The 24454-nt window shown below is 40.1% G+C and overlaps 2 protein-coding genes across 3 annotated transcripts in view; one reads left to right on the top strand and one right to left on the bottom strand.

The window, feature by feature from the left end:
* LPIN2 (lipin 2) overlaps window positions 1-9470 on the top strand; it is a 35884-nt gene extending 26414 nt beyond the window's left edge. Inside the window, exons 15-20 of the mRNA XM_083748330.1 lie at window positions 1022-1170; window positions 2031-2117; window positions 3706-3858; window positions 5322-5436; window positions 5666-5769; window positions 6158-9470. Coding sequence (XP_083604456.1) covers window positions 1022-1170; window positions 2031-2117; window positions 3706-3858; window positions 5322-5436; window positions 5666-5769; window positions 6158-6302 — 753 coding nt within the window. The 3' untranslated portion in view covers window positions 6303-9470. The remainder of the gene's footprint in view (window positions 1-1021; window positions 1171-2030; window positions 2118-3705; window positions 3859-5321; window positions 5437-5665; window positions 5770-6157) is intronic.
* A 1181-nt stretch (window positions 9471-10651) lies between these two features.
* EMILIN2 (elastin microfibril interfacer 2) overlaps window positions 10652-24454 on the bottom strand; it is a 34213-nt gene continuing 20410 nt past the window's right edge. For both annotated transcript variants that reach the window (XM_083748320.1, XM_083748321.1), the window contains 4 exons: window positions 15182-15667; window positions 14185-14226; window positions 11969-12097; window positions 10652-11295 (listed from right to left, as the gene is read on the bottom strand). In XM_083748320.1, the coding sequence (XP_083604446.1) occupies window positions 10958-11295; window positions 11969-12097; window positions 14185-14226; window positions 15182-15667 (995 nt within the window). In that variant the 3' untranslated portion in view covers window positions 10652-10957. The remainder of the gene's footprint in view (window positions 11296-11968; window positions 12098-14184; window positions 14227-15181; window positions 15668-24454) is intronic.

Below are 24454 nucleotides of genomic sequence, written 5' to 3'. Positions count from 1 at the left end.
AGTTTATTTCTCTCCAAACAGACCACTGGTAGTAAGCCAAGAACAGGCCTTGACTACCACTCATGGTTTATTAGGTTTATTATTTGCTTTACTATTTTATATTTTCTACCAGTCACCAAACATAACTCTCATGCTGCTGTAGAAAAGAGAGAAGCTTACTACCGCAGCAGAAGCTTATCTACAATGCACAGACTGGTTAAATGCAGATTTCAGTAAGTTGTGCCATTCAGATGAACTCTTACTTCATTCCCCAAATTTACGAATGCACTTCATGTAATGGGATGACAGTGCCTTTGCTTCCACCTTGGTGTGGAACCATGGTTCATAATCTAGTCTAGAGTAGGCAAACTTTGCTATCAGTTGTTACATTGTGCTGACGTAAGACTTGTATCCTGTACGCTGACTACATGATCAGGGGTAACATGCTTTCTTCATTACATCTGGCTTATCTAATTTGTAGGCAAAGCTGGTGGCTATTCTATATACTACTGCATTAAAAAAAATAACTCAGAGTTGATGAAATTCAGTGCACTATCTATATTAGGTAAAGGTAAAGGTAAAGGACCCCTGGACAGTTAAGTCCAATCCAGTTTGACCATGGGGTGTGGTTCTCACCTCCGCTTTTCAGGCCAAGGGAGCTGCTGTTTGTCTGCAGCTTTTCTGGGTCATGTGTCCAGCGTGACTAAACCGCTTCTGGCGCATGAAACACCGTGACAAGTGTCAGAGTGCACGGAAATGCCATTTACCTTCCCATTGCAGTGGTACTTACCTAGTCACGCTGGTATGCTTTTGAACTGCTAGGTTGGCAGGAGGTGGGACAGAGCAATGGGAGCTCACCCCATCATGCAAATTTGAACTGCCGACTTTACCATCAGCAAGTCCAAAGAGGGTTGGTGGTTTAGACCACAGTGCCACCCACATCCTATCTTTATTAACATTAGCATTAAAATGTAAAATATTTTGGCAGAGAAATCTAATATCCTTTTGGGTTAATATATTACTGTGTCTCTTTAATTTAAAGGAAAAACTGAAGCTAAGAGATGGCCCCAATGATGTTGTGTTCAGCATTACAACCCAGTATCAAGGAACTTGCCGTTGTGCGGGGACAATATATCTGTGGAACTGGAATGACAAAATAATTATTTCAGATATCGATGGAACAATAACCAAGTAAGCTGTAGTGTAGTTTTACCTCTATAAATCACTGCACCAGTGTGTTCAAAATCTATATGTGTCTGATGAACACTACTCAGTGACTTGGTTCTGAAAACCAATGCTTTTCCTTAAAGCCTGGTAAGAAGTAGGGAAAAGTAAATTAGGAATTCAGCTTTCTGACACCTGGTAACCGCCAGATGATATGGACTACAACTCCCATAATATCTGTGCTGTCCAGGACTGATGTGAGTTGTAGTCCAAAATATTTGGACTGCTCCTGGTTTGAGAAGGCTGACTTAGTTACTAAAGAAAGGTAGGCTTTGAGTTGTTGTGAATATTTCTTTGTTTAAAGAACTAATTATACACTATCATGTCATAAAATGTTGTTTACATCAATAAAACACAAAGCTGTACAATAAAAAACATACAAAAAGTTTCAAGCAGGCATCAATTAGCTACTGTTGAATTATGTACAGTGGTACCTCGGGTTAAGAACTTAATTCGTTCTGGAGGTCCGTTCTTAACCTGAAACTGTTCTTAACCTGAAGCACCACTTTAGCTAATGGGGCCTCCCACTGCTGCCGCGCTGCCGGAGCACAATTTCTGTTCTCATCCTGAAGCAAAGTTCTTAACCCGAGGTACTCTTTCTGGGTTAGCGGAGTCTGTAACCTGAAGTGTACATAACCTAAAGCATATGTAACCCGAGGTACCACTGTATTGTTAAATTGCCTGCATAGGCTTGGCAGAATAGAAAGGTTTTCAGCAAGTATTTAAAAATTGGCACAGAAAAAACTCTGGTGGGTCTTTTAATACCTAATGTAGAAAGCATCAATTCACACTCTTACTTCTATTTCTAACCCTCGTTCCTGGTTTAGGTCTGATGCTTTAGGGCAGATCCTACCACAGCTTGGCAAAGACTGGACACATCAGGGTATTGCAAAGCTCTATCATTCCATTAATGAGTAAGTACCTTGCTTGTAAGAGTTGCGAAACTTAGGAATAATTGATTATGCTAATTCAACTAACAACTAAAGATCTAAAGTTTTGAATTCTTGCACGACACTTTTCACTTTTAACCAAAGGTGCATTTCATGATCCTGTATATTCTGTATTTCTGTTCTCGTTGCCCTCCTATTTAGAAGTTACATTTCAAACTCAAATAACAGAGGAATTAAAATACAGAAGTTAGACATGTGACATGAGGCAAATGTAGGCCAATTCAGCAAATTATCATTATTTTCTGCAGCATGCTGCAAGCCCCTAGCATTCATGAGCTGAGCTTGCGGTGCACAAAAAAGACCAAAGGAAACTTCAGTCAAATGACTCCAGAGGAAAGGTTCCAGCTTCCTCTTTCTCCTCATGTCAGCCAAAAAGAAATGGGCATGTCTATAAGTGGCTGCTACTGCTGAAATTTGTGGGATTGAGCAGCAGCAGCAACATTGTCCATCTTCAGATTTTCTGCCTTCCATTTCCCATAGCTGCCTGCATGTTCCAGTAGTGGAGGCAGCAGCAGCATCCCTTCTTCACCCTGTGACAGCTACTGCTGGTATCAAAGAGGGCACCTCTGTTGACTTGTGTGCTCCTGGAAGCATACTACTAGCATCACTAGTAGATTAAGGCTGTACCAAAAAGATGGACTCAAGTCTAGGATCCTGGTTCATATCGAAGTAGCTATGAGTTGTGGTGGTAAAGGTAAAAGCAGATCACATATAGGAGGAGTAGGAGATGCAGTAGCACAAGGGACCACACCCTGTGGACAGACTACCAGGTGGAGGATATGGAATAGTAAGTGGAAGTCAAGCAAGTAGGTGAATACCACAGAAAGGGGAATATGGAAAAGTGAAAGCCTATGGCAGCAACATCAAAAGCTTCAAGGTCTATCTGTTTTTGAGGGAGACTTAAAACAGCCCAATCTTAATGTGTGTATACAGTGGGCGTTATTTCCAAGTAAGAGTTGCAGCCTAAATGCTTCAGGGAGTGTGGGGAAGAGAATAAAAGTTGAATTAGTAACCAGAGTTTTGAGAAGTTGGAACCATCTAAAGATTCAAAACCAGTTCAAACCATTTTTGTGGAGAATATTAAATACACTTGAAAGTGTTGTTTTGTTGTACTTTGTCTTTTACCATTATGTTTTCCATGCACACCAGTCCCCTGCTGAAAGCAGGGCTTGCAGTGGATCATTACCACCTGCAAAGCTGTGCCTCTTTGCCCAGTTTGATTTCATATCGTGGACAAAGGAAAATGGGTCACATGACATTGCAGTGCCTCACCCATTTGCCAAAGTTGGCCCTCAGGTGGTGGGGAAGGTTGCCAACTGGCTCCAATATCCCACCCCTGGAGTATAGTCTTAAAGATGTCTGCACTGGCACATTAGTTTCTGATGTGACCTTGGGTCAATACACCCTTCTCCCTTCCAGTTGCTTAAATGCTTTATAAAAAATGAATAGCTGCCTTCTCTTTTTCAATTCAGTATGATCTGACTGTGACTTCTTGGTGTGAATGATCTACCACATCAAGAGAGATCTTCCTAATCTAGAATTTCATTCTTAGGAATGGCTACAAGTTTCTGTACTGTTCTGCTCGTGCCATTGGAATGGCAGACATGACAAGAGGGTACTTGCACTGGGTTAATGACAAAGGAACGATCTTGCCCAGGGGTCCCTTGATGTTGTCTCCCAGCAGTTTGTTCTCTGCTTTTCATAGGTATGTAAGCAAAAAACACCCTAGCAATCTTTGTAAGGGGTGAATTTTGAAATATAACTTAAGAAGCTGAGTGAAACAAGTGTTCTTGTCATCATTCATGGTACCTTGCTTTTTATCATAGCACAATCTGTGATGGACGTAAATTGAAGTTTCTAAATATTTCATTTGTATACAGTCACATGGGACTTTGTAGTATTAAAAGCCTATATACTTGATAGAACTGAAGTGGTCCACTTGTTTGCCAGACCTTAGTCTGATCTTATAAGAAAGTCACTATATTCTATTGAAGAAAGCGGCAATTTTTCACTTTATGTCAGAGAAAGTGAAGGGATGATGAAGTCAGGGCACCATTGCAGCAGAATTTAAAAGCTGCTTTTGAGCTTCCCTTTACTACACTGCAGAAGCTGCTAGCTTCTGTAGACTGTATCTGTCTTTAGCCTAGTTCATAATGGGTTTTCTGCCCCCCTGTGCAGGAATAAATAAGTAGCTGGATTGAATATGAACATATGAAGCTGACTTGTATGGAGTCTGACCATTAGTTCATCTAATAATAATAATAAATTTTATTTATATCCCACCCTCCCCAGCCAAAGCCAGGCTCAGAGTGGCTAACAACAGTAAAATGCTAAAACATTCTAAAATCATTTCATTATAAAACTAATTCCAATCAAATTAATGGCAACCATTTGGGCTAGAAGTTCTGTGAGGATTGCCAAGGGAGGGAGTCAGGCTGTGCCCTGGCCAAAGGCCTGGTGGAACAGCTCTGTCTTGCAGGCCCTGTGGAAAGATGTCAAGTCCCGCAGGGCCCTAGTCTCTGGTAACAGAGTGTTCCACTAGATCGGACCCACAGCCGAAAAAGCCCTGGCTCTGGTTGAGGCCAGCCTAACCTCTCTGTGGCCTGGGACATCCAAGATGTTTTTGTTTGAAAACCGTAATTTCCTCTGTGGGACATACCAGGAGAGGCGGTCCCGTAGGTACGAGGGTCCTAGGCAGTATAGGGCTTTGAAGGTTAAAACCAGCACCTTAAACCTAGCTCAGTATTTTGTACTCTGACTAGCAGCAGCTCCCCAGGGAATCAGATAGAGGTTCTTTCAACACCTTCCAGATTCTTTGAGAATACTAATAATTAAACCTGGGCTCTTTCACATACATATGCTCTGCCACTGAGCCCCTTCTTCCAAGTGAGTATGTTAAACTGTACCGTCTTTACAGCTTCATTGCAAGGCAAAAGCTGGCACATGGCAACAGCATTTCAGGAGGAGGCAATAGCTGTAGTTGCACTGATTGACATCAGTGCCTAGCTGTCTTCATATATTGTTTTGTTTCATCTGTTTAAATGACCTTTTTAGGAAGAGCAGAACTAAATGTTATAACTTTGTTAAGAACCTGGACAATATTTTTCTAAGGTATTGTCTTAGGCCACAGAAAATATCTGATTATTTTTTTTAATGTTTTGCCCCCAGGGAAGTGATAGAAAAGAAACCAGAGAAATTCAAAATTGAGTGTTTAAATGATATCAAGAACTTATTTTCTCCATGTGAACAACCTTTCTATGCTGCTTTTGGAAACAGACCTAATGTAAGTCTGCACCATCCAACAATTAGTTAAACTGTTCTGCTGTTTTATATGAATATGCTAAATGCAAATAGTTCTTGAAACATAGGAAGGAGTTTGAGATGATTTTTCACGTATCTCTGTATGTGTTTCGGAGTGAGTACATGCATATGAATTTTGTAATGTGACATTTTCTCAATTAAAAAAATGGCACTATGGCCTCTAGTCTAAAATGTAGTTGTGTTGACTGCAGGATGTGTATGCCTACATGCAAGTTGGAGTTCCAGACTGCAGAATATTCACAGTCAACCCAAAGGGTGAACTAATCCAGGAACAAACAAAGGGAAACAAATCTTCGTAAGTATAGGGTTTTTAAAAGCAGTGGGAAGAACAATTGTTGAATTGATTTGGGTAACCATGCTGCCTAGTATGTGCAGTTTTAGGAAAGTGCCTAAAATCATGGCTATCTGCCAGTGTATTAAATGATTTGACTATGGGGCAGAAGTTAGTCGTGGAGGTGATTAAACCTGGTAAGGTTTATATCCCATTAAACATGCCCAGAATTAGACAAGCGTTGATTTTTTAGCACTGCTGCTTGGCTATATTAAGCCTTCAATCCTATAGATGTTTACCTGTGAGTAAGTCCCACTGAATTTGGTGGTGCTTGCTTCTGAATAGGCATGTACGGGATTGCACTGTATAACAAGTATAATGAGTAACCCTTCCTATTTATTTCTGCATACAGGTATTATAGGCTGAGTGAACTAGTAGAACATGTGTTTCCACTTCTTAATAAAGAACAGAGCTCTGCTTTTGTATGCCCAGAATTCAGCTCCTTCTGCTATTGGAGAGAACAGCTTCCGGAAGTGAACATAGAAGACTTAGCTTGAACAGCACTGATCACAGAGAACCTCCTTCCGCAGAGGCTCCTTTATCCTTTGGTACCATGTGTCTTATTAAATACAGGAAGCGCCAAAGGTTTGGCATAAGCAAACGAAATGCAAGGCTGATCTCTCTTTGTTCTTTTAAGATGTCCTTACTGTTTGATTTAAGGCATTAGAAAGATAGCAATCCTTTGAAATAGCAGACCATCCAGAGGATAGAGGACAGAAAATGAAAATTTAGTTGCAGATTTGCATCTTCATATATACAAACCACAGTGGATGTGTGTGATGTTATGTATGTTAGCCTCCTTGATATATCATCTTAAAGGAAAAGAGAAAAAAGTAAGTAAAACTGATAGCAGAGATTTAATAGGCCCACTATAGGAATTATATTTAGTACTTAAACCAGCACTTAGGCTGTTTGAGATACAATGTCTCTCTCATTATTAATTTCTTTAAAAATATCTTAAGGATTCATGAGTTCGTGTGTAGTGGTCACTCTGTTTTGCTACACCTTTAAAGAACTGAGGATTGTAGTGGAAATGGTACTTGCCTTTAAAAAGAAAGAAAAGAGCAAACTACTATACAGTGATTGGGGCTGTCTGAGATGCTTTTTCTTTCTTGCAGCAATTTTGCTTCCTAAGCTGCTATGTGAAATTAGAATTCTAAAGAACAGTAAGAACATCTTTGCTGCAAAAAGCTCTCTTAATTGCACTTAGCATTGGTACTGTATAGGTCAGCAGGCAACAGATTCAGAAAATATTCAGGGATAAATTCTTGTTTTATAAAAGAAGGTAATGTATATAGTCAGTCTTTAAAACTGGAACTACTATTAATGCCTTTCCAGAACTCTGTATCAGGGTTTTTCAGTTTTGATAAAAGTGGCACAGGACAAGGGCATCCAAGTGAGAAATACTGTGTGTGTCAGGTACAAAAATGTTACTTCTGTTTAGACATTCAGTATGTTAGCTCCACAGTGTATCCAAAAGCAATCGAGGTCCTGATTTAAGTAGCTAGTTGTCTTACATTCTTTCACCTATTTCTATCCAACCCCTGACACAAAAATGATAGTTGATTAAAACAAAAAACATTCCAACTCCCTGCCAGGTTAGTCTACTATGCCATTAACCAACTCAAACTGAAAGAGTTAACATTTTTGAATCATCATATAACTTGAAGCTAGTTCAGTCCTTAAGAACTAAAATGCTGACTAGTGCTTTCCTGGTCACCCAAAGGATCCATGTAAACGTATCAAAACTGTATTCTCTGCCAGGTATGAACTACTAAATTTAATCTGCAGGTTTGCTACCGGTGCTGGTTTTATGTTGTCAACTATGGTAGCAGCACTTAAGGACTAGACGTAGTGCTCTCAATAAAATCTTTATCAGACTTATCGAGGAGTTTCACAACTAGTAATGTGCTCCTTTTGACTTTGTACAGGGAAAACATTTGAGACTAATTAGATCAGTTAAATAGATCAGTACAGTAGATGTAACCTTAGGAAAATGTTGGGGCTTGAAATTTCTAACTAAACAGTGATTGGGCTCTATATTGTCATGTGGTTTGAAACTATTTTTCAATCAGATATCTTAAAGTAATAGAATACCTAAATCTCCACACACAAGGAAGTACAAGTTATAGCTCTAGTAAAGAAAAGCCTACTGTACTGGATAAAATTCACTCCAACATTTAGCACTTGTTCATTTTCATATTATATGGTATTCTGTAAAGCACTCTGAAAATTTGAAATATCCTAGATTAAATTTCAATTTGAGTTGAATGTTTGTTTCACATTATGCTCTTAATCTTTTTTCTTCTCCCTCTTTATTCTGAGGTACGGTACATTATTTCACATTTGCAGTAATAGGTTATCTTGCTCCTCATAAGGCATCAGTACTGTTAACTGGAGCGAATAATTCTGACAGTGTTTGGAGTGGAGATGTGTGTGCTGCTTTTGAATATTAAGAATTTCCAAAACTTCTGGAAGAATTCCCTTTTGCTTAATGCTGAAGAGTACTCTTGAGTCACCTTGATCCAAACATTTCCTTCATTTGAACAAAATATGCACTTCTTAAAATGATATACTATTGTTTTCTATCTCTTGGTCTCAATTTGAATAGCGCTATGCAGACCATTACATGATGAGTTTGGATTTTACCTCAGTGACTCCAGAGCTGCTCATTGGTAGATGGTGCCCAATATAGCTATCTGCTAGAGGTAATTTTTAATCTGTTTCCTTGCTGTACTGGAAATGGATGGTTTGGAACTGGTATTGGGAAACAACGCTTGTACTAAATCTATTTCAGATCAGCACAAGTTTCTTAGTTCTTTCCATGAAAGAGATATACATTTGTGTTTATGAACAAAGAACCTTTTAAAGGCTGTTTTTGAATATGCATTTCCTTTTACTTTGGAAGTGTATTGAACAGCTTATGCTGCACCTCTCAAATCATTTACCTGGAATTTGTCATATAAAATGAATACAAGTAAAGTAAGGAGCTGGGAAATCAAAGCCTGCAAGTAATGCATGGATAAATAAGGCAATCTCTGCTTGTTTATGCAAGAAAACAGTTGTTTTCTATTGCAGTGTAAAGCTTCTAGATCTCTTGTGTCCTTGTGTTAAAACTAGTATTTGGAGGAGAGTATGTGTGTGTAAATGCAAAAATAGTCTCTATTAAGCAGGGTAAATGGGATCCTTGAAAAACAGTACTCCGCTATCCATATACTTTTTCAAGAATTGTGCCCTCATCTGGAAAAATATTACATGGCTCAGCATTGGAAACTTCTAAATGCATTCAATTTATGCAAATACGACTGTGATGCAGGCTGGTAACTGAAGTGCAAGATATCTCAAGTCTTTAAAGCAACTAATATGTAAGACAGATGTATTAGAACTGATACCTTTGCGATAAGGCTTTCATCAGCAAAACTTTTGACACCTTTCTTTAGAGAGCGAGAGAATCTACATTGTGGCTGGTTCTGAATGCAAGATTGGAGATACTTCTTCAGTACATTCTATTTAATTGTGTTATAACCAGTTTTTTCTTTGATATACCTTTATTCACTTATTAATCATTGAACATTCCAGTACAGTGGTTTTTTTTTTGTAAAGACTGGTCTGTTAGGAAAAAATGTCCACTGTGCTGTGTTAATAAAATTTACAATAAAACCTCACTACATGTGTTATCTTTATACATTTGAAATTATTCCCTGTGGCGCTCAAAATGGCCTGCAGCCTAATCACAGAAATTCCATTCAGTACAATATAGGAAAAATTTACCTTGGGTGTAGAGGAGAATAAACACGGATGAGACAGTCAGCTGAAAAAGCCTGTAGTTATGTTCATTTTGGACTTTACCTGAAAGTAGGCTGAAAAGGTTTTGGGTTACCATAGAAGTGATGTGTATCTTTGAGAAATGCAACTTGCATAATTTTGCTGCAGAACTGTTGGGGGCTGGGGCAAAATTTCTGCCAACTACAATAAAACACTAGATTTTTACTGTGACTGCCTCTTTTGGAGACATGAGGGAGACCTTCAGTAAAGGCACTACCCATTGTTTACTGAACGGGTCCTGGCCATTCCCACAGAAGAGCAGCAGTCTTCTATTAAGTATGAGTAGATAGGACTAAGACTACAGTACACAAAACTGTATCTGCACTCTCTGCAATAAAGAAACTCCAGTCATAACCTACAGAGTAGGTTTAGAGTATTTTAGGGTAGGCTACAAGTTTGTAATAACTTGGATGAACTGCAAGAGTGAAGAGGCAAGACAAGGAGAGAAATTTCACAAGCCTCATGAGGGATGTTCTTTCCTTGGCTGCAGGAATTCCTAACACCATTAGTAGATTACCAAGTACAGAAAAAGGAGGGTGTGCCCTATTTGGCTGGGTGTCTTTGCTTTTTAGTATATAGTCTGCTCAAAAACAAACACATAAGGGAGTGATGCTATTTAGACCATGTTGTATTATGCCTGTTCTCAACTTCCACTTTTCCCAGATGAAAGCTTTTAGGACATTAAAGTAGTATCAAGTGAAAGTGGCTTTTATGACATCAGATACTTACAAGAACCTAATTCTGTGTGAAGCACGTACTTCTAGTTCAAATATCACCTTTTTCCTGAATTTACTCTGTGGCCTTGGGCTCCATTCCCCCTATCTAAAATATGATGACAACATGATTTACAAGATTGTTAGAACAAGTTAATGCACATGAAATGCTTTGAAGACTAGAAAGTGAAATACAAAAGTTATTGCTGCAACCACTGCTATAATTTTCAACAGCTAGTTCAAACGAGTGAAAAGGACCTCCTTTGCTTCTTTCAGCATTTTAAGGATAATGCATGAAAACAAGATAGTTTCACAAGGATAATTTTTAAATTTATTTAACTAGCTTCAATGACTCAGGATTGCAATTATAAAGTCTCTCTTTCAAAAGTTAATAAACAGTGCATAATTTACTTTGAACATATTTCAGTGATACCCCCATAGTAACTACTGTTCTTTTGTAGGGTGTTTAAATGTCCATAATCTAAAAGAAAGTCAACTGAGGGAAAGAAAATATAGTCATGTAAAGATTGCACTTAAAACAGAGAAGTATTGAAGGTGATGAAAAAAATGAGGAATAAAATATTAAAGCTTCACCATTTATTAATTACTCCCCTCTATGCACGAGAAAGGGAAGGATATAGAAACACCCCACTGAATGTGGAGTATATTTCATCAGAGTCTGTGTAGGCCAGCTTGCCCCCAGTAACTACAATGCTTACTTCAGCTCCAGCTTTGAGGTGAAGAACAAGATGGAAAGCCCCTGTTCCACCACAAGTTCGTTTCCCTGATCGTGGTCGGTGGTGTTCGAGCAGCTCCCTCCTGTAGCCAGCTGTGTGGAGCTGAGCAATGCTTGCATTGGAAACGGACAGCACAGCTTCTACGTATTCATCTCTCTCTGGAGCTAGAACAGCTGTGATCAGATAACGACCTTCATAGGGAGATGTAAAGATGCCTGCAATGAAGACACACATTAATCAAAACACACGTGTACAGTTGGCCCAAGTCCAATTCCTACCGCTTTATCAAATAACACAAGTATGTCAGTACACTAACTGGGAGGAAATAAAGGGCATTTAATTTGAACGTGTCATATTTTATTTGGCATGACAACGAAGAGGAGTTCTTCACATAAAATTCCTCTTATGAACTCATTCTCCCTTAGCTCCTGCACATGCTTATTATACATTTTTATCCACTGAGCTGATTGTGATTTCACTTCAGTTCCCCAATGCATAGGAAAGAATGCAATGGTGTCTGCTGTTAGCAAGTTCTTCCAACATTAAATCCTTCAGTTCTGCCACTTGTATTTGTGACTTTATGGGGGGAAGAAAGCATGCTCAAGGACTAAACAATATTGGGGAGGTTAAAAGAAATGGATGTTAGCAACAGAGTTAATACCAACCTCAGTAGCTTGAGAGATCTGAAAAAAATGTATCAGTAGTGTCTACTTTCACACTAACTTGGACAGGAAAGGAACCTATTAAGTTGCTTTATATATTACGCAGGTACGTACAAGTTGAGAAAATGCTGGAATGCATTTAAATTCTACAAAATTTAAAATTTTAAAAAATCATTCAATAGATTCTGCCCCTGTTTCCCTTTATCAATTATGAACCTTTCAATACCTGTTTTAGGGTTATAATGGTTTCCATCATTTACAAGCACTTTGTTGAAATGTACCACACCCACACCATTAGGGAAAGGCTTCTGAGTGAGACCAGCAGAGAATGACACCGGTGAAGTAACAGCTGCTCCTAGAATGAAAAAGTGGTCATAATTTAGACACACAATGCAGCATTACAAGTGCTTTAGCTGGTCTTATACATGAAGTTCTCCCCATGCCCTTAATTGAACACTTCAGCAAAAACAAAACAAGCACACCTTTTGCAGTTTCACCACTGTTATGACGACTGACAGTCCTCTTCTATTTACACTTTTCCTATCATCTACAAAGTGAATAGCAATATTATCCCTATCTCATTCAGCAACAAATGTTTAGGCAACACTTAGTTCTACATCACCAAAAGTGTGTGGAATGAATAAACACAATGGATATAGCTATAGCTTTACGTACCACATCCCAATTATGCTAAAAGAGATTACCACCACCTTCTCCAAGAAGGCCCAATGCAGAAAGTACTAAGTCAATCTACAGATCACAACCACCACATGGAGGCTACTGCAACATGCTCCATTTCACAACTGCTAAGGGTTAAGTGTGTTGCATAACACAAAGTAAGTAACTAAGTTCAAAGTGGACAAGCAGTTGTTGCAATCCATCTAAGAGTAATATATGTACAATTCTTCTACTTCATCCACCTAGCAGAGCGGTGTAGTGCATGCAGAGCCTGCTTAGAAAAACAGTCATTCTAGGGAGTGGTGTGGATGGATTTAGCTTCCCCTACCCAGTCCTTCCCACTGAAGTACTTTTCTAAATAGTCTCTGCATATTCCCTTGCTGCAACTGTTCTATACGCACATTCAAAAGTGATGTTTTAATTAACTTTTACTTCCCTCCAGTTTAACATTTTTGTAGCTATTTCCTTTTATTCTTTAATTTGTGATTGTATGGAATTAACATGGCTTTCAGCTAGTACAATAAACTTACTTTGATTGATTTCTTATTCAATCAGTTCTACATAGTAGCTGTTCCTTTCTGGGCCCTGCAAACCTATTGTCCCTGGGAGGGCATGGAGCAGGACCAGTAGGGAGGGGGCATAGCCTGGGAAGGGTCCCAAGAGCCAGACAGAGGCCTGGAGGGGCACATTTGGCCTCCAGACTTGGAGTTCCTCACCCCTGCTTAACAGACTGCAGAACCACACCTCCAACTGTAGTCAGATAAATTTCCAGGTAACTATTACAGCATTTGTATATACACACTATATAACCTTTTAAGATGTTGATACAATAGACTGCCAGCTGACACAAAGAAATTATGAAGCTCACCATTACCTTAATCTCAATTATTTCAGTGGCATTATCTTAAACAATGGAGCCACATAACAGCCTAATATGAGAAAGCTAACTTTATCCAAGTGTTAGCAGCAGTGCTATGCTCTCTGCAGTCAGTCACCTGCACACAGTCGAGTCTGGAACGTGTCAACAACCAATTACTTTAAACAGTTTAAGATGAACAGTTTAAGTAGAATAGTTTCTGATCTTTAGCTGAAGGAAGGGCTCTGGTTAGCTAAGTCTCTCTACGCCTAGCCTTGCATGAAGATTGAAGGTAATAGACTACTAGATACAAATTATTGAATCTGTGTGCATGCCACAATGTATTCAATGCCAGCACCCAGCCATATGTTGATGCGTGTGTTTCAATCATGATACACCTCATTTCCCCAGACACTATGCTGACATATATGCCTATTTTCAGCATCAGCCGTTGTGCTCCTACTTGGGTAGGATACCTGAGAGAGGAGAATATCACCACCTTTCCTTTGTAAACAGAGGGAAAGCAACAAGGAGGTATTTAAATATCCTCTTTGCTTATTTACTTAGTTAATAGCCTTTTACATGCATCTTGTGAACTGCCCTGAGAACTATGGATGAAGGGCTGTATACAAATTACTAAATAATGATCTCTAGGTGTCAGGGACAGCCAGGAATCTGAAGAGTGAACAGAGGAGGCAGTGGGGCAGGAGGATGATTCAGGGAAAGTAGTTTATAAGTTTCAGATTTTGAAACCATACTAGAATAAATAGTTTCTTAGTTAATATTTCAAGAAATAACTGTCATCTGAAATAGTATTTATGCTATAAACTGCTTTAGTAAATGCCAGCAAGTAAGTTATGGGATTTAGCAAAAAGAAAAGAAAAAAAATCTGAAAACGTGGGAATTACCTTGTGCACTTGTAGAGGGAGGCCGTAGAAGTTTTGGATAACCTACAAACAAGTATGAAAAAGATGCGTATTTCAAGCAAATTTACAGTCTCTAATAATGAAACACCCCTCCTGTCAAATGTGATTAATTCCAGTACCACCAGCATCTGTACTATAGTACTTAGTAAACTCTGCATCTGCATTTCTCAGAATTTTTGGAGTGGTCCTTTTGAAATGAGTAGCATTATAGTAGACTACCAGTAAGTGGTTTAATTAATGCTATTTAAATTTAGAGGGCCATGACCTGGCACATTCTCATTCTCTTCCTGCATGTTTTAGTGAAGAAAGGAATATACCATACATAGTGGCTCCTGCTACTATCTATACAATGTTGGTGGGAAGCAGCAATATTGCAGATAGGAATGGCTGCTATCCTCCACTGCAGCGGTGTACAATGTTAGCAAATCACTCCTCCGAGGCTGCATTATGTGATTGGTGTAATTCACATGACTGAGAAGAAGCGTGAGAACCAGATACAGTCCTATCTGTATGTACTATGTAATGTACTTTCACTCTTACTAGTTGCCTGTCTGTTCTCTCTTGGAGCTGAATGAGAGAGCGCCATGATTCTGTGTCTGTATATAGTTTAAATAAATACGTAGTTTAGATCTACGGATGGTTCGTTCTTCTTGCTGCGCTATGCCAGAAGATTAGTGTGCATCTTTCATCTGGAAGATGTCACTGAAGGGCACACTGAAACGAAGGAACGTGCCATTCCAGAGTTGTGCTTACCAGGAGGACACTCGGAAAGGTCAGTGGGACTGAGGGGGCCTCTGGGCAACCCCAGAGCATCGTAAATCCCAACATGCAAAGGGAAAGAGCATTGGATTCCTCAGGTATGTTGGTATGGAACAAACAGTCATATTTTTTACACAGAACATCTGATCACCGAATTCTGAATAAATATGCATATTTTATCAATGACATGAAACAACAAGTACAGAGATAATCTGCTCACCTGGTGCTCCAGCAGACCCTTCGGAAACCAGCATATTATTCTGGCCATTTTGGCCATTTATGCTTTTTTTCCGTCCTTTTTCCGACATTAAAACTGTACCAGGCGGTCCTGCCTGTCCAGTTTCCATAAATATCCCACTTGACCCAGGCAAGGAAGGTTTTGATCCTGCTTTAAATCCTGGTGATGATGGCCGTAGAGGAGTTCTGGAATCTGGTGGCTGAAGAGGTATTCCTTGCAATGGTGGTTGTACGATTATTTGTGGATCTGATGGCTTCAAAGGTATTCTTATTTCTGGAATCTGTACGTGTATTCTTGGCTGTGATGGCTGCACATGTTCCCCTGGTTGTGGCTGTAGTGGTGTCCTTGGCTGTGATGGTGCTGGATGAGTTCCTGACTGAGATGGTTGTAATGGTTTTCTTGGATCTGGTGGTGGCAGAGGAATCTTTCCTTGTGGTTTCCTTGGTAGCAACACTGCTGGATTTTCAGCTAAAGGTTTGTAGAGGGAAGAAAATGGACCAATCAGAAGTTTTGGCTAACTTGGCTTGAATAATATTTGACTATATAAGAATGGCAAAGCCTCTCCTCTTCCGCGAGGGGAGGAGTTGTGAGTGGGACTCGCTTCCCGCGCTTTGCAGGGGGGCGTGGTTGGGCCCCCTGAGTCACAGGGAGTCCCGGGCCTGCATCACACCCTCAGCCGGCCAATCCAGCTAGCTGGGGGGCATGGTTTGCCGCATTTAAGCAGTCATGGGCCCTGCGCTCTGCCTGTTTTGTTCCTACATGCACGGAACAAACCATCACAACTTTGTAAGGTTTGGCGGTCCGGCATTGGAAAATGTGTTGTGTGTTGGAGGGGAGGTTGTGGCCATCACCTACCCTCCCTTTGAAGGGTATTCCGTTAAAGAAATCCGGTGGTCGTGGTTCCTGTCTGAAGCCCAGGTGGTGGCTAGGGCCATGGCATGACCCTCCGGTGACTCTAGGGGAAAGCTTCCAGTTGATTTGCATCAACAACCTCTTCCTACAGGTTGTTAACCCTGTCTTGTTTTTGCAGACACAGGGCTAAGGACATATCTTTCCCGATTTAACATTTCTTTCTATTTTTGAATTCAGATTGTCTAACTAGGGCCTTGCAAAGCTGGGAATATGGCCAAGCTTTTCAGTAACCTTTGCCTCTACCTAGCAGACCCAGAGCAAGCTCCCTCAGAATCGTAGGCCTATGCCAATTGGCCCAGCTCCCGCCCCAGTTTTTGCCTGTTTCTAACCATATAATATACTTGTCATTGTTGTATAAGTTCACAGATGGTTTTGTGGGAAGCATATACAAGGATTAAAAGCTGTTACATATAGAACATCATATCATGATCCATACTGCTTTAGAGCTTAGGGCTATGAGAGGCAGAGCTAAGCAAAAACCTGGGTATGTTTTGCTTTGCTTTCCCCGTTGCCAGCAAAGGGGAAGCCCCACTTTTATTACATAAGACTTGCTAGATGATCACAGCCAAATAATACGTCAGCAGTGCTCAGTGCGATTTATAAAGCAGTTTAGGCTGATAAATATTAGTATGTTTACCATTTTAAAAATGCATAATGCACTCTGGGGTCTTAAAAAAACGCTACTTAAGTGCTGAAGGGAAATTACTGCTGCACTGAAAGATATTAGTTCGTATTCTAACATATATGCAGTTGCTGCAGCGATATCTTGAACATGACAAAGGAAATTTATGAAAGAAATAGTTCACTGAGATACGAGAAGTGAACAAACCAAATGAGCAAGCTGTTTCCATGTGATCCTAGTAATCTGGCCTACCCAAAATGCTTTCCAAAATGCTTGTCAGGCCCAGCTTCCATAGCACAGTTGCCGGGACTATAGCTCCTGCTTCCTACTTCCCCCTAAGTCCCGTGAGAGGGAGCCCTTGCTTGTTATTCTGCCACATGCATAGGTCCTTGTGTCCTTGGGGATAAAGGGGAAGGGGAGCCAAATGCAGTAGGACAGGCAATCCTATAGAAGGTACAACTGCAATATATACTTGTAATTGCAGATGGTGGGGAAATAGGTCTGCTAAACCAGCCTCTCTTAGCCTTGGTTCTTGGCTTGCAAAATGACAGTAATCACCCTATTTCCAGTGCTTTTCCCCCCTGGGGGGATGCAGAGGTACGCGCAGCCCTAAACATTTTGTGAATCTAAGTTTAGCCTCATTGATGGGCAGTATTTCAATATGATTAGGAAAATGAGAGTACCCCTAAACATTTTGTAAGAAAAAGAGCACTGCCTATTTCACTGAGTTACTAGCAGGGATGAATGTGAAGACCTTTAGAAAAAGTGATTATTAATAACATCATAAACAGAGCACGTGTTATTTAGGATAAACTGTGTGAATGTTGCCTAGGCAGTGCAAAATTTCATACAGAAAAAAAAATCCTACAGCTCCCACTGCCCTCAGGACATTCGCTATTTAAAAAAATGGGCATCCTATCAAACAATACTGTTGTATCTTCTATAGTATAAATAATTGTGCTGACAGACGTGTTAGCTAAAGTATTACTATGTTTAGCAGGCTGAGTGAACTCTACAATTATGAGAGAATACAGAGATATGAGTGGAAATATATTTCTGCACCATTCTGTTCTGCTTATCTGAGGCAGATAAACTATGTTGACATTGGAAGTGTCATTGCTGAATTTAGCAATATTCTGATAAGCTGGTGCTCCAAATGCCCTATTCCAAGGAAAGTGACAGCAAGGAGAAGATCCTGCAACCATCCCATTATCCCAACATGTTTTATTTAAGGTAACACAATACTTCAAATTGTGCGGCCAAATTATGCTGCCTTTCAACATCATAGGGTTTTAATGACAGGAGAAGGCATACCATAACGAACTTCCATTCTGCACATCTCTTAAGATACAGATTCCATCCTGTGGGCGCCCCTGACAATGCTACATTCTCTTGGCTCTTTGGCACAGAATATTCTACATCCTTTTTGACAACCAACAAAATGGAAGCAGCAATTGCCAATGTTCACTTCATCATCCCACATCCAGTGAATGTGATCAAAAGATATATAACTCCCCACCCCCAATTTGAATTGCATCTCCTTTGCATTGCAATGATGTGGAATAACAGAATTAATTACTTAAAATTTCACCATAGTGGACAGTGAGACAAATAATGTGGTTTTGCAAGAAGCCATACTGCAGTGCAGCAGAAAAAGTGCTGCATGGGATGAATATATGGCGTAATAGAAATTGATGCCTTCTTATACCTGAGCTGACAAAGCCTCCTGTTACTAGGACTGGTATGAAGGTCACCCACTCAGCCAATCTAGTTCAACCGCAAGCATCATTTGCAGCACACTTTGCTCCCCCCCCCCCGACAGTAATATACAGAATGTACACAACTTACATGGTGGTTATATTCTGGCAGAGGGCCTTCTTGGTAGTGGCGCCCGCCCTGTGGAACGCCCTCCCATCAGATGTCAAAGAGATAAACAACTACCTGACATTTAGAAGACATCTGAAGGCAGCCCTGTTCAGGGAAGTTTTTAATGTGTGACATTTTAATGTATTTTTAATCTTTGTTGGAAGTAGCCCAGAGTGGGTGGGGAAACCCAGCCAGATGGGCAGGGTACAAATAATAAATTATTATTATTATTAATAATAATAATACTGATGATCACACCTAAGGCCAAAATTGAGTATAGTCAAAACCCACTGGGCTGAAGGATGCGTGGGACTGCCAAAGTCATTCTTCCCAGAACACTGCCACCTGAACTATGAGACTCTTAATCTCAGGGTCATGGGTGGGTGAAAGTTTCCTACAATTGAGGGGGTTGGACTAGGCGACCCTCATGGTCCTTCCAACTCTACAAGTCTGTGATTCTGTAAGGTGTCATCACCTCCTTTAGCAGGCTATAATGTAGCTTTCTTTTTGTTTAGTTATAGCACTTTGATTCTTGAATTTTTTTTAGCTTTGTTTCAATTCACAAAGAAAAAAAAGCTAAGTGCAATTTACTTCTGCATCTGCTTGACTGAATATCCCCACCCCCACCCCAAATCACAGAATTGTAGGGTTGGAAGAGACCCTAAGGGCTATCCAATCCAACCTCCTGCAATGCAGGAATCTCAGTGAGATATTCTGTTCAGAGTATGCTGTGAATACAGAAGTGGCATAGAGGGTCAGAGTTTTTTAACAGAAGCTCAGAGAATTATTTTAGATACAGTGGTACCTTGGGTTAAGAACTTCATTCCGGAGGTCCATTCTTAAGCTGAAACTGTTCTTAACCTGAAGCACCACTTTAGCTAATGGGGCCTCCCATTGCCGCCTCTGCACGATTTCTGTTCTCATCCTGAAGCAAAGTTCTTAACCCGAGGTACTATTTCTGGGTTGGCGGAGTCTGTAACCTGTAACCTGAAGCGTCTGTAACCCAAAGTACCACTGTATATAATAATGCTAAGCAAATGAAGTTCATATACCAAATCAGCTTTTAACTGCCGTCTGTCAGCTAATCATTGGCTGAGTTACTGAAGTGTCACAAAAGTCTTCACAGATACTCTAACTGCTAACGAGCAAGAGTAATTCATGGAATGTAAGAAGCTAGCCTGTCAACATGTGTTGCACTCAAATACTCAAACACACATATTGCACTAATTACGAAGACCACACACATTTGTAAGTAAGTTCCTTTCCCTTTAAATGCAAATATATGGGACCCTGCATTTCCCCCAGTCTTCATTTACATGTCTTTTTTAAAAAGACAAGACACAAATATATATGGACAAACACACACATTCTGATTTGATAGCATATGCCTATAGCACAAAATAGTTTGTAAGAAGCAGCCATGCTTCACTGCATAATCCCAGTGTAAAGATAACAGTGACCCTAAAGAAGGCAAGTTTTCATTTGACACTTTGAACTCTAACAGATAGTCAAAATACATGTTCCTTGCATCATTTGTGAACAGTGCACTGCATTGAAACTGGTGTTTTTTCTGCAAAATATATGGAAATGGTGACTGAAACGTGTTTCCATGTAATTTGCCAAGAAAAGCAGCAATTGAAAACATTCTTGTGACATTCACTACTGATGCAGGCCTTATGTATTTCATATTCAGAGTGTTTTTATTTAAAAACAAAAGGAAGCTCTGCCTACCTCAGTATAGCTGGTGGAAAGGAAACTAGATTGTTTGGACTAGGAGAATACATAACTCAGAGCCAAGGGCTAAGAGGGAGCTGTGTGTTGTTGACAGCTAAGAAGGAAGGGGACATAGAGTGCTAAAAATGGGGACTGTGAACTCAGAAGCTGAGGGACGCTAAATTACTGCTTTGAATTAAACACAATAATAAGTACTAAGTATTCTTTATAAGAAAGGGACGCAGGTGGCGCTGTGGGTTAAAGCCTCAGCGCCTAGGACTTGCCGATCGAAAGGTCGGCGGTTCGAATCCCTGCGGCGGGGTGCGCTCCTGCTGCTCGGTCCCAGCGCCTGCCAACCTAGCAGTTCGAAAGCACCTCCGGGTGCAAGTAGATAAATAGGGACCGCTTACCAGTGGGAAGGTAAACGGCGTTTCCGTGTGCGGCTCTGGCTCTGGCCAGAGCAGCGATGTCACGCTGGCCACGTGACCCGGAAGTGTCTCTGGACAGCGCTGGCCCCCGGCCTCTTGAGTGAGATGGGCGAACCAACCCCAGAGTCTGGCAAGACTGGCCCATACGGGCAGGGGTACCTTTACCTTTACCTTTATTCTTTATAAGAAAAGAACTATAATGCTGTTAGATAGAAACACAATAATACTTTTTATATTATCTAGCTATGCTTTCTTAAAGTATCCATCTAGGGTGATCACTCATGCATTACCAAAAAAAGAGAAATTACAATAGGGAAGATTTGCAAAGAAATTTCGTATGCTAACGAATTTTAATGCAATACCTCTCATTAAACCAGGCTTCAACCAAACAACCCTTAGAGGTTTGCCACCTGAAAAATGTGGCACAAAGCTACCTTATCTCTATCACTGTACCCATATAATTTAACTCTTTTAAAATTCTTCTCATTGAGAAAAAAAGGCAATGAAAGATCTAGATGGAATCAGATGGTTCATTGTTCCAAAGAAAAGTGTAAGAGCCAGCTTGTTTGGTGTGGTTCACCATAAATATTCCACACATGGATGCCCATGTGCTAATACTTTGCAGTACCTGATGTTTTGGCCTTTTTGGCCTCTGATACTGAGTTGCTTTATATCAGGGACTGCTTTTTTAAAGAAATCTAAAAATAGTGATAAAGGAACCACCATTTGGACAAAGCATGTGTTAGTAATCCAGACAGCAAGGGCAAAATTCATCCCAGGTGTCACTCCACTGTAGTTAACTCAGTAAATTAAAAGGGTACATTTAGGACAGTCTCTGTCTAACTCTTTTTTGGATAAATTATAAAGCAGGGACTTTTCTCCACAGCCTGAAAAACAGCTGGAAAGGCGAACTGCACTTAGATCATTGTTGCATTTGAAAATAGAATATCCCCAGGGCACCATCTTTTTTCAGCAGTGTTCATAGTTCTTTATTTACTATTGGCAACTTAAAATGATGACACCAAAGGAGGCAACATGCCAAATAACGTCATGCTTTGCTTTCTGGTCAGATGCCAGGCCATGAGATAAGCTACCTTCAGATTTAAACCTCTGTTTCTTGGTCCACAACTTTTATTAATGTGATGAGGTATGCAAGGTACAAAGAAAACTGTGCTAAACTCAAAATTGTTGACTTTTTGTGTGTGTGTAAAAATATGATTTCCTTTAAGAAGAAACTAGAACAGGGGACAAAACTAAAAGCTAGTGATTCACCCATTCTATTTACACAAAATATAGAAGATTAATGACTTGAGTTAGCAACAGTTAATCCAAAACCTATGCACCACATCAGCAAAGCATATGCCATGCTTTGCAAGAGAAAATCTCTAACATGCAAAAGAAACAATTCAGGCGCACATTTATCCATAAAACCTTGTCCCACTATACTGCCTTAAAAAAACCAAAAACCTCTAGCCCAGGGGTACCCAACACAGTGCCATCCAGATGCTGGCCTTCAGCTGACCACTGACCATGCTGACTAGGGCTGATGAGTGTTATAGTCCAACAACATCTGGAGGGGACCACACTGGCTACTCCTCCAACAGACTGCAGAATTTCACAGCCATCTTACCTTCTGTTCCTAATTAAATATTCTTTTTCATTATGATTATCAGTGGTTTCATCAGATTCTACACTTTGGTTCATGCAAAGCAGGGATACTAGGAGGTCTAAGTTAGTAATAAAACTAAAATCTGTAACAGTACTAGGCAATCAACCAATTGTAATTTTATCAAAGTTCAACCTCCATCCATTCCCAGCATTACTGATGAATTCAATAGAGAGAGCATAAAGGAAAAGGTAACAGCATTAGGATCCTAGACTTAGGCTCCTCTAATGCAGTCCTATTTGCAGAAGGAACACCAAGATGCATTGATGGCTTTCCTGACTTTCTCTACTTCAATTGTAGCCCATTTCATTTGTTATCAGAACAGTATGGGAGAGACTCCTGTTATGGTTGGATCATGGCCCTCTGGTAACTCCTGCAACCATTTTGCATGGGGTTCCATTCCTGGCCCCCGTGAACGTCACTGGAGTGCACATAAGTCTGTTCTGCCCTGTTACACCCTTTCCCGCCCCGTCCTGACCTCTTCCAGGTCCAAAAGGACCTATGAGTCGCATGCCAATTGGATATGCATAAAATGGTTGCCACATATACCATGTAATTCAGGTGAATGTCACCATTACTTCCACCCTTTGCCTTTACTATATTGGACACAACTCTACATGCTGCTTTATGGCCCAGGCATGATCAGAAGATAACACAAATACCTTTATTGTGCTGTGGATCCCTGCTGGTATTAGTATTTTACCAATTTAAGATGGCCTCGTTGCAATTTTGTGTTGTGAGCTACTGGAGAAGTTGACAGTAAGTTTGATCCTAGGACAAAATTGCTCATCATGAGTAGGCTCTGACATTCTAATGCTGTTGGAGGATGTCCATAATGCACTGAATATTCTTTCTGTGTCCAAGCAAGCACCCCACTACCTTTCAGGGAAGCACTGAATAAGTTAAGAACCAAATAAGGGTTTGGCCCATGGCTTATACAGCAACAACCCATCAACATACATCTGGACTGACTCATTAAAAATGTCCTTGGCTCCATGTTGCTTAAAGTAAAAACTGATGCCAAAGCTAGAATATTCTTGGCTGCAAATTAGCACACCTTTTCCCTGCTTTAATTTCCAACTGGAATATATTATTTAACAGGTTTTGTTTGATAATCAGTACGAAAATTATTATCAAAGGAAGACAATTATGGTTTGAGCCCGCCAAACTGAAGTGCAATCATTTAAGTTATATAATACGTTGTCAGATATTTTCATAAACCTATGCTTGAGGTTAAAACTAACCTATGTAAGATTAAAGGTTGCCCATTGCCCATTCAGATACAGTTTATTGCAGCCATATACTGAACGCTTCAGTTTGACTTAATGATATTCAGACACAGAGAACCATCTGCTTTGTTTTTCAAGTTGATTCCCAAGGTGACAGACACAAACTCACATATACACAAGTTGGACAAGATCCATTGGTCTTTAAGGTGCCACAATACACTTTGTCATTTTTGCTGCTAACATGGTTACCGCTCTGAAAAACTTTATCAGAGATTTCCTAGTACAGTTCGTTTATTAGTACTCCAAGAATCCTTACTCAATTTTCAGTATCAGCTGTCATTTCATCTCAAAACTTTCTGAAACCTATTTGCTTTGTAAGTCTGAAATCCTTTGCACACTAACTGGCACAAGCATCATTTAATGTAGTAGGCTTTCATTCAAAGCAAACAGCATGCACCTATTGGGCTGGATGTTTCCTTGTAGTCATATATACTTGGAAAGGAAAACTACAAATGTAGTTGGGTAGCAATTCTGTCCAGACAAGTAGCAGATCAACATCTCACATACTGTACTACACCATCATCATCATTTATGTATACCCCGCCCATCTGGCTGAGTTTCCCCAGCCACTCTGGGCGGCTTCCAATCAAGTGTTAATACAGCATATACAACAATACAACCTCACACACGACACCTGACCAGTTCTTGAGTGCCATTGTGCTACTTCAGCTGTTCAACCTGAAATATTAACCATTACAACATTGCAATGTACTCTGCAGCCTAGGAAGACCAAGAGAAAGGAAGACAGCAAACAGAGAA

The sequence above is a fragment of the Podarcis gaigeae genome (genome assembly GCF_964106915.1).
Source record: "Podarcis gaigeae genome assembly, chromosome: 7".
Classification (NCBI taxonomy): Eukaryota; Metazoa; Chordata; class Lepidosauria; order Squamata; family Lacertidae; genus Podarcis; species Podarcis gaigeae.
The sequence above is the reverse complement of the archived record's forward strand: the minus strand, read 5'-3'. Positions and strand labels throughout refer to the sequence as shown.